This window comes from Echiichthys vipera (assembly GCF_963691815.1).
Source record: "Echiichthys vipera genome assembly, chromosome: 17".
Lineage (NCBI taxonomy): Eukaryota > Metazoa > Chordata > Actinopteri > Perciformes > Trachinidae > Echiichthys > Echiichthys vipera.
In genome coordinates, this window is record NC_139842.1 from 15,363,756 (window position 1) to 15,375,024 (window position 11,269).

Genomic DNA, 11,269 nt, shown 5'->3' on the forward strand with positions numbered 1-11,269 from the left:
TCAGTTATCGGAGGAGTCTGAAGCTGCTGCTGCTTTTATAGAGGCTGGAACTGCCCTGTCAGCAGAAGTCCACCACTCGATTTGGTCAAGCATCCCCGTCATTAAGATCTATCTTAGTAAGCTGTTTTTGTATTTAAGATACAGCATTGCTTAACTGTCAAAATAGCAATGAAACAAGAAAACTGGATAACAGAAGAATGTAACATTAACCCAGCGAACTAGGACCAGAGTTTGAGTGAATTTTCAAAACTTAAATTAAAAACAACTTATAGAAAATAAGCTAATACAACAGCTTCAAACTTTATTATTGAATGACGTATATATTGTGATATCAAACACTGTATAATATACGATAAGATCAAAACATAACTAATTTGACACACACATTTAAATCATTTGAGTTGTGCCTTGACCCTCCTCATAAAGCCTTTGCCCTTAGTGAGATTTAATCAAATGTCATTGGTATTGGGTGTCAGAGCTTGCCTTCATTTCACAATTTTGCAATGCAATAAAATTGAATATCATTGGTGAGTATCGCCATTATAAGTTAAATCACACTTACCACTGTAACTTAAAGTCCTTCACACACCATAGGTATTTATTATTATTATTGTTGTTATTATTATTATGCCTTGTAATATTTATAAAAGCATGCAACATGTTTTAAAGAGAAGCTTTGGGCTTTATTTTTCGCTCAGGGAGCCTAAGTGTGATGGTTATGTCCTAAAATAGAAGCTTTCCAATACATACTTGGATTTTTGAGGAACTAGTTTCCCCCAAAAATCATTTACTCAAATGTGTATTCTGAATTACTAAAGGTTGTCTCTACTTGCCCTTGCAGCAAAACATGACCATTGCCAGGACTGGAACTTAATTTTGGAGAAGCACGCAAGGGGTGCTGGTATATAGTTGCAGGCCATTGGCACATCTCATATTCCTGTGGTAAAAGTGAATGGAAGGCCCTTTCAATAAAGTTCAAGTGGTATTACACCTTGCCTTAAAAGGACAAGAAGAACATTTGCCAACCAGGCTGAGATAAGACCTATAATAAGTTCCACTGGGTTGTCAAAGATCTTTATACACGTGTCACATTTGTAAGGATGTTGTTGCTGTTATGGAAACCCAGTGTCCTTGAAAAACTATGTGACTATGGTTTTGACACCTTGTAGGCATTGGCTACAAAATATAATTATTATCCTGAAAACAACCAACAACTATTGAAATGCATTCCAGAAGTATCAACATTGAATTATACAATAACATTTTTTTTTCATGTTTAATTTATTTAATAACCTTATAACTAACTATAAAATTGACTTCACAGCCTTTTAACTTTTGGAAATACACCTTAAAAATAGCTCTGCATTCCATTTACTCACTTAGATATAATTTTCTGTGTCTGAAAGTCATAAGGCATGTCACGATTTGGTGCAGCACACTTTCATGATGACTTATATATGCTGATGATGTAGACATTTCACCTTTGCAGTTAAACCCATGGTCACTGTTTAAAAGAAGCTTTATTATAAAATATTGTGACTTACTTTTTATGTAAGGAAAAGGGGTCTCCAATAATACATAACTTTTGAGCTCTATTTGTGTTAATTTAAAAGGGCTATGTGGCCTATGATATATACCATATCAGGAATCTACCTGTACACAAATCATAGTTATCATTACATTGTAAATACACAAATTAATGAATGTGCAGTAGTGTACAATACTGTAGATTTCAGATTTTCATATGATGTCATGTCCGCAGTAGCCTTTGCTCAGCCAACCTACCCTTCACACTGGTTTCCTGTTTGTCAAAGAACTGATTTCAAAATACACTACGGTTGGTTTATGAAGCACTGAATGGTTTAGGGTCCAAAGACATTTCAGATCTTCTGCTTTGCTTTGAACCATCCAGACCTCTCAGATCCTCTGGGACAGGCCTGCTCCGTGTCCCCAGAGTCAGAACTAAACATTGAGGGGCAGCGTTCAGTTTTTATGCTCCACATATCTAAACAAACTGCAGGTCTGCTGCTACTCTCAGCTCGTTTGCCGCTGACTTTCAGTAAACAAAGCAATTGCTTGTACTGCTTTTTAACTTCTATTCTTTTAATTTTCTTGTTTTATTTATGTTTTATTTGCTTGTTTTTCTTTTTTGTAATTATTTTATCTGAATATAACTTATGTCATGATGTCATTGTATGTGTTTCTGCTTTTAATGTTTTATGTAAAGCACCTTGTTGTTGAAAAGTGCTATACAAATAAACTTGCCTTGCCTTAATGTATAAAGGTTAATTTTGTCAAGTTGACACGTGATTTAAAAGAGAGACTTTATCATTGTCAGATAAAACACATATACGACATTTGATACAAGATCAAGACTTTTCTATTTGCCGCTGCTTTTCAGTAAACTGCACTATAAGAAAATATAGTATTTCTTTCTTTCTTTGTCTATTTTATTTTTTTCCTTTGTTTTCTTTTCGTTTCATCCAGTAGAGTAGGTCCTTCTGATGCACACTCCATGTCAGAAGGTGGCGGTAATGCACACTTGTGCGACGAAACCGGAAGTGTTACAGAAGACAGTACTGCGAGCACTACACGCATGAAATAGCCTGATAGTGTTAGCTACAGTTAGCATTACTTTTTACTTCAAACACGGTTATTCCCTCTAGGAAGAAATGCCTTTGCTAAACGGAAAACGGGATGTTATGTTTGTAAGCGACACCACTTTTTATGTTTTTAACTGTTAGCATGCACTGGTAACGAGCTTTAGCTAGCTAGCGAGCTAACTTTTATTGGAGCGCTAACGTTAGCTTGGTTGTATGTTTGTGCGCGTATTTGTGTGTGTATCTGTTGAAGTTAACTTGTAATGGCTCTTAACCCTCCTGTTACCTTAGGGGTCAATTTGACCCCATTTAATGTTTAACATCTCTAAAAACATGGTTGACATCATTTTTATTTTTGCTTCATATTAAATGACTTTTCCTAATTTTATGGGAAAACCTAAAATTGACATGATTATATTTTTTCATTGTCCTGTACACATAATTGTTGCATTGTGCTCCTTTTTGTCAATGTGATGATTTTAATGATTCAATCATTATTATTACTATCTAATTTACAAATCAAATATTTAGAAATGTTTGAAATTGTTTGTTTTTCACATTGACCATGTGCATAATGCATGCTACTGTCCTTGACAATGGAAATAGCTTTCATTCCAATTATTATAATTAACTCAAAATAGCACTTACAAATATTATAATTACTTTAAAACACACAAACAAATATTCCTTGATGAAATTTTATATCAGTCAGTAAGATATTTTATTTTTTCCCGTGTATTTCCAAAGTCACGTTATACTGTAGGTATTCTGGATGTATACCAATGTGTTTGGGGTGTTGTATGTAATTTAAAATGCTATTTAGGTAGTCAGCAAATACACATGCAGTACCTGACATGAATACTTGAGTAACAACTTTGATTATGAATTTTTTCTGGTTTAAATTGCTGGGGTCAAATTGACCCCAAGGATAAATGGTGTTAGTAAAATTTTGAGTAACAGGAGGGTTACGGTAGAAATCAGAGAGACTTCTTGTCAGACATGCTTGGCTCCTAAGTTGTGGGTAAAATATTATATTTTAAAGATATCGTAAATCTATTCATGTTTAAATTACACTCTACGCACTCCTCCAGATGTTTTTACAGTTTTACTTGAAGTCTTGTGTGGTTTCTGTTTCTGTTAGGAGGATGATGATCTGCCTTATGAAGAGGAGATCATCAGGAACCCATACTCAGTCAAGTGCTGGATGCGTTACATCGAATTCAAACAGAACGGAGCCAAATCCACCCTCAACATGATCTATGAGCGGGCTCTGAAGGAGTTGCCTGGCAGGTACAGTAACTAACATTACAGGGTGCCGTTGTAGATAAAGCATTGACATTGTACTGAAAAGCGCAGGTGGTTGATACCTTATCAACTCAGAAGAACGGGTCATTTAAAAAAAAAAAAGCAAGTTAGAACTAATCTAAAAGGCGAAAATTTATGGAATAATATTGATGAACTAAAAATGTGTAACTCAATTCAAAATTTAAGGGGATGAACAGCAAAAGAAGCAAGCCTTAAATTATGCCAATAATCTAAAAGAAGTAAGAAGGGTAGGCATAATAAACTGTAGCTTCAGCCTATACTTTTTCGGTCTCCATCCTGTTTTTGTGCATTGTTAAAATAATTGTACTTGTATTATCATTTAGGTGATAATATCAAGAAAGCTTTTGTACAACTACCAGCGTTTTTTGCTTGTGGTCTAACCTTTTTTTGTTTTCCAGCTATAAACTGTGGTACAATTATCTGAGAGAGAGACGGAAACAAGTCAAGGGGAAATGTGTCACTGACCCAGGCCACGAAGAGGTCAATAATTGCCACGAAAGGGCGTTGGTGTTCATGCATAAGGTAATACATACTATAAAATTCCATACTAAACAATACATTACAATATGACTATGATGAAATAGCATTACATTGCTGTCTTTGTACGTTGTGCTTGGAACTAAACATCTGTCTTTCCTTGATTAAACCAGATGCCTAGAATATGGCTTGATTACTGCCAGTCACTTGTGTCTCAGTGCAAGATAACAAGAAGTAGGCAAACCTTTGACCGTGCCCTCAGAGCGCTTCCTGTTACTCAACACCCGCGCATCTGGCCTCTGTATCTACGCTTTGTCCGAGACCTACCCCTCCCTGAGACTGCCATCCGGGTATACCGCAGGTACCTTAAGGTGAGAGAATGGTACACAAACTAGTTCCATAAAACAACTGTCATTTAGGAAGGTTTCTGATCACAATAAAAGTATTTGCACGCTTTCAGAGGCAAAGTATGGGAAATGGATGTGATTTGGTATGATTTCACAATGTGGTATGATAAGTTTAAATGTATGAACATTTTCTATAACATTCTCAGCACAAGGAAAGGCTACTGGATTTTTGTGATTTAAAATGAAATTGTACTTTGCGTATGTCCGTGAGGGTCAGGATTAATATTTCTGGATGAAACCGCTATTGAAAAGGAAAGCTGTCAATAGATTATGAAGTTGAAATTAAAGTGAACTTGACACAAATTAGCATATCCTCTATTTGATGTCTGCTTTTGTGCCATGTAGCTTTCTCCAGAGAATACAGAGGAATACATAGACTACTTACGGTCTGTTGGCCGTTTGGATGAAGCAGCTGTCCGACTAGCAGCTGTTGTGAATGACGAAAGCTTTGTGTCCAAAGAGGGCAAGTCAAACTATCAAGTAAGATTTTATTCTCATTCCAGATGTTGTCTGTTTTTTTGTTTTTTTAAAAAAGAAGATGGCCAGGATTATTAACATATGTTGTCTACGTTTATTTGTTGAACAGCTTTGGCATGAGCTCTGCGACCTGATCTCCCAGAATCCTGATAAAGTGACTTCCCTGAATGTAGGAGCCATCATCCGTGGAGGCCTCACTCGCTTCACAGACCAGCTTGGAAAACTCTGGTGCTCTTTAGCTGACTATTACATCAGGAGTGGTCACTTTGAGAAGGTAGCTTCCCCTTTGTATATCATACAGGACTTGTATTGAAAGTTATTTATACAAAATAGTCCTATACTTTATATTAGGAGTTAGTTTGACTCAATTGAATTATCATTTATTTGCTTTTTGTCGGTTTGACTGTCATTGAATACCAATGCGTCTTTCTTTCTCAGGCCCGTGACGTGTATGAGGAAGCAATCCTTACGGTGGTAACAGTAAGGGATTTCACACAAGTGTTTGATAGTTACGCCCAGTTTGAAGAGAGCATGATCGCAGCAAAAATGGAGACAACTGCTGAGATGGGGAAGGAAGAAGATGGTGTGTGTGGATTCATTAATATTGGCAATTTTCTTTGCTTTCACTTTTCTTGTCATGCATGCCTTACTCTCAGACCCTCTCCTCCCAGATGACATAGACATGGAGCTTAGACTGGCCCGCTTTGAGGAGCTGATAGCCCGGCGGCCCCTTCTGTTGAACAGTGTACTACTTCGGCAGAACCCTCATAATGTCCATGAGTGGCACAAGAGAGTCAAACTTTATGATGGCAATCCACGACAGGTGAAGTTTATGCCTTTTTGTTTTTGGCATAGGAACAGTGCACACACAATTCATACACTCATCCACCATACAGGTAACATGCCTTCATGTTGTACATAACTCATAGATCTCACCATATCTTCTGCAGATCATCAACACATACACTGAGGCGGTGCAGACTGTGGATCCAATGAAGGCCACAGGGAAGCCTCACTCTCTCTGGGTCTCCTTCGCTAAATTCTATGAGGAAAATGAGCAGCTGGATGATGTAAGTCAATGAGATCTTTCAACTGGTATTCTAGAAACCCTCCGCAGTTCAGATCAGATGCTGTTTCTTTACCTGATTGATATGTCTTACATTTACTCACTGTCACTCAGGCTAGGACCATTTTTGAGAAGGCTACCAAAGTGAACTACAAGCAGGTGGATGACCTTGCTGCAGTCTGGTGTGAATATGGAGAGATGGAGCTACGCCATGAGAACTATGAACAAGCGCTGCGCATACTGAGGGTTGGGCACTTGTATCTCTTCATTACAGATGCAGTCAGTAAAATAGTAACACCATTTCCACTAGACGGTTAGTGACATCTAGGGGGAGGACTGAGAAATTACAACAACATTGCCTGGCTTCTTGCTACTGTACTACTAGTACTACTACTAGTAATCCATAGATAAGACTTGAGGCTGCATATCATAATTGTGTTTAGTGTAAAAGTTTGATATTACTTTAACTTAAGACACAAACATGAGTAGTCACTAACAAAAACATCACATAATGTTGGTCGTTTCTCTGAATCGCTCCACCTTTCAGACAATGCACAGATGTTCACGTGTTTGGGGGAAACACAACCAAGTGCATACCTGATAGTTAATTAGGAGAGTAGGAGATTCAAATTCTGACAGCAAAGTATTACTGATTGCATCTTTTTTTAAATATATGAGACGACTTATGTATTTGTGTATGAATGTACTTATGTTTTTTAAAAAATATATTTTTATTTGAAAATAGAAAGCTACAGCCATCCCATCCAAGAAAGCAGAGTACTTTGATGCATCTGAGCCAGTCCAAAACAGAGTTTACAAGTCCTTGAAGGTCTGGTCTATGCTGGCGGACTTGGAGGAGAGTCTCGGCACTTTCCAGGTATGTTCACTAGATATCTGTTTGTGTTTAGAAGTGTATATTACCACATATGAGCCAGAGATATTAAGAAGCTGTATTTCAGTGTGTGCTTTTGCTTGTCTCTTCAAATCAGTGCTGTCACCTCTGTGAGCAATATATACTTGGTTTAATTCTTCCTCCATTTAAACTCTTTTCTCCTCAGTCTACAAAAGCAGTGTATGATCGCATCATTGACCTCCGCATTGCCACGCCACAGATCATCATCAATTATGCCATGTTCCTTGAAGAGCACAACTACTTTGAGGAAAGCTTCAAAGTAATAACATGCCACAGTTAAATAAGCCAACATTCAATATCTTGGTCAAAGTGTCACGCATTTTAACAATTCCTAAATGTCTTTGTTAATACCTTTTTAGGCATATGAGCGTGGTATTGCTCTCTTCAGGTGGCCCAATGTTTATGACATCTGGAACACTTACCTCACCAAGTTCATTGATCGTTATGGAGGCAAGAAGCTGGAAAGAGCAAGAGATTTATTTGAGCAAGCCCTGGATGGCTGCCCTGCCAAGTTTGCCAAGAGTAAGTAGCTTTGTTAGAATTATATTGAGGATTTGTATACACTATATTCCACATTGTTTCCTTTTTCCTTTATAAAAATGTACTTACACCAAATGTACCACTGTGCCTTGCTTTCCAGCCATTTACCTCCTGTATGCCAAATTAGAGGAGGGATATGGATTGGCACGACACGCCATGGCTGTCTATGAAAGAGCAACACAGGCAGTAGACAATGAGGAGAGACATCACATGTTCAATATCTACATCAAGAGAGCAGCGGAAATTTATGGAGTCACGTACACCAGAGCAATTTACCAGAAAGCTATCGAGGTACATTGGTTAAGCATTGACAAATATGACATGTCTAGGGCCGGAGGGATATGGGATTTTTGTGGCCGACGCCAATTTTAGAGAGAAAATTTCAAGGTTCGATTGCCGAAATTGCGGCCAACATTGTGAACCTTTGAAATCGAGCGATCGATCTTTTCTATGTGGATTCTGCAAATATGACTGCACAGAAACTTAGAATGCTGTTTTCCTAAACAAATAACTTTATTAAAGAATCTTTAAGATTACACACCAGAGAGAAAATAAAGAATAATTAAAAATAAAATCAGACCACATTTATGCCTATACCGATATTTGCGTGATAGGACAATATTGACTGACGGATTTATTGTTCTGGCTCTAGAAATGTTATATTGAAGTTTATTTTTCTGTTGCATTAACTCGATTTTTTTGATACTTTCAAATTATTATCTGTGGATTGTAACACATCCTTCTTCAACTTAATGAAAAAATGTAACCTAAAATGACACGGTTCTAGTCATTATTAAAATAACTTAAATCTGAATTATACCTTTTTTATTTAACCAGGTTCTTCCCGATGAGCATGCGCGGGACATGTGTCTGCGATTTGCTGACATGGAGAGTAAACTTGGTGAGATAGATCGGGCCCGAGCAATCTACTCCTACTGTTCCCAGATCTGTGACCCAAGGGTGAGATAAACCCCTTCCTGCCATTACCCGCATTGAATGAAATTGCACATCATAATTCAATTTACTTAAATTTCTTCTTCAATTCCACTTGATATGTTTGATCTTGTAGGTGACTGCAACCTTCTGGCAGACCTGGAAAGAATTTGAGATCCGCCATGGAAATGAGGACACTATTAGAGAAATGTTGAGGATCAAACGTAGTGTCCAAGCCACATACAACACTCAGGTCAACTTCATGTCCTCTCAGATGATGAAGGCCACAACAAGCTCCACAGGCACTGGTGAGGGAGCTTTCACTAACTTGTTAGCCGTGAACTGTATTGGCTGTATGGATCATTGGTGGGATGTTTAATTATATTGATATGGTAGCCACACATGCTATTTGTCCCAAATCCTCATCTTACACACCAGAACGGCATGAATGAATAAATGTGCTAATATGTTTTTCTAATGTTTTTGTCCAACCATTTGTTTTGTCTTGTATCCAGTGTCCGATCTTGCACCAGGCCAAATGGGAATCGATGATATGAAGATGCTGGAGCACAAAGCACAGCAGCTTGCTGCAGAGGCCGAGCAGGACAAACCCAAGCCCAAAGAAAAGATTCTCTTTGTCAGGTTAGTCCTTTTTTCTCTTTTTTTTCACTCTTGTGAAAAGTATCTTTGTATGCAAACAGTTCACATTGAAGACATTAACTTTACCAGAACATGCACTGGTGTTCACAAGTATGATCAACAACAGCAGTTATAAATGGTCTATCAGTTCTATTGAATAGGAATTCAATTAATGTGATTTAAAAAAGTGAAATAATAATTTTCAATGTGTATGTATTCGTAGAAATATGTAATTTACCACAGCTGTAAGGTGCTGGAAAAGCTTGAAAATGAACCTAGAGAGTGGTCTTGGTAATGCTGTACAAACCCTGTTTGAAAGGTTATGCCTCTTTTATGAAATTGGACTACATGCTCTAACCTATCTAATCGTATTTCCTGCATTTGCCTATGCAGGAGTGACACCTCTCGCAGTGAGTTGGCTGAACTTTCCAAACAAGCCAATCCTGACGAGATTGACATTGATGATGATGACGAGGATGAAGATGATGAAAACCAGGGACCAGAGGGTGAGTGACAGACACAACAGGAAAATTTAAATATTTGGTGTTTAGTTAAGCATTCATGCAGACATTTTTCATTCATAAACATGTTTTTAATTGTCTTCTCCTCTTGGCTTTCTACAGAAGTGCAGCTTGAACAGAAGAGTATCCCCACAGCTGTCTTTGGAGGGCTTAAAGATGACTGAAAGATCCCTCCCTTGCCGAATTTTGTTACAGTTTCTCTTCTAGACATTGAATTTGCTCCATTTAAAAAAAAAAATGTGTGCAATTGCTTAGTTGTATCCACTTTTTTTAATAGAATGAGACATAGGTGTATTTTCCTGTTGGGTTTTTGTACAACAGTATACAATGAACGTGTATTACTATTGGCCATATGGTGTCAGTCTTTCTTAAGTATGAAGCTCAAGATAATTGTACAATTTAGCAGCTTTCTGTTATAAAATACTAATATTTGTGCTCATAACTGTAACTGAAGTCTGAAGTAGTTTGACTTTGTTTCCAAACAATATTTTGTAAAAAAAAATGAACAGTGAAAACAATGTTTATACATCCAAGGAATGCAAAGATGTTTCTCTAACGGCAAGCTCTGCCCTAGAAAACACAGGGGAGGAGCATAGTTTTGTCAGCATTCATTTGAAAGTGGAGCTGAGCTTTCAAGCCTCACATTGTTGGCTTGAGGATAGTAGGTGGTGTCTTGCAAAACCAGATGATCCTGAAACATTTTTAGAACTTGTATGTCAACATCCAAATATTAAGAGTTGATTAATAGGTCTGTAAAACATTTTGAAAACTTACAATTGAATAGCCCTGCAGCCAGTTGATAGTACTCTACTCTGATCGTACTTTGTGATAAGTGCAGGTGATTACTTTGCTCACTGATCATGTTTGAAGCTGTAGGCAGTAATGCTGTGAAATATCTCAGTCAGTGGTTTTCAACTTTTACTTGTGACCCCCTACAGTTTTTGAAAGTGCTCCTATTACCATCGCATATGTGATGCTCCAGCAATTCTAGTCTCTTTGAATGTCTGAAACTTTTATTTACATTGTCTTGAAAATGCAGTTGTAATAATAAAAGAAATTTGTATTTGTTAAATGCAGTGACTTTAATCTGACAGGAAAATGTATTGAAGAAGCATTAAAGTCTGACATTTAGACAGTGAAACTACTCTTCAGTCAGACATCACTAAATACTGTAATATTGTCCTCCAGTCATACTATATGTGCAACTTAAACACCCTCCCATCAAAGGAGTTAAATGAAATAAGGAATAAATTGTTTCTTTCATAATTAGATTAAAATAGCTGAGAGGTAATCCTCTTACAAAGTTACTGCAGTGGGGCACTTGGAGTGCTCTTGGAGCTTTGAGCAACATCATGTGATGAGGCACTCTT

General features: G+C 37.4%; 1 protein-coding gene across 1 annotated transcript; it reads left to right on the forward strand.

The window, feature by feature from the left end:
• The first annotated feature begins 2,569 nt into the window (after positions 1 to 2,569).
• xab2 (XPA binding protein 2) lies at positions 2,570 to 10,875 on the forward strand. Its single transcript, XM_083932093.1, has 19 exons — positions 2,570 to 2,708; positions 3,742 to 3,890; positions 4,325 to 4,448; positions 4,577 to 4,774; positions 5,156 to 5,290; positions 5,397 to 5,561; positions 5,726 to 5,870; positions 5,959 to 6,110; positions 6,238 to 6,357; positions 6,468 to 6,599; positions 7,099 to 7,230; positions 7,412 to 7,525; positions 7,626 to 7,788; positions 7,907 to 8,097; positions 8,644 to 8,766; positions 8,876 to 9,047; positions 9,255 to 9,381; positions 9,772 to 9,884; positions 10,002 to 10,875. The coding sequence occupies exons 1-19, from the start codon at positions 2,673 to 2,675 to the stop codon at positions 10,061 to 10,063; spliced, it is 2,553 nt and encodes an 850-aa protein (XP_083788219.1). The 5' UTR covers positions 2,570 to 2,672; the 3' UTR covers positions 10,064 to 10,875.
• The last annotated feature ends 394 nt before the right edge of the window (positions 10,876 to 11,269 follow it).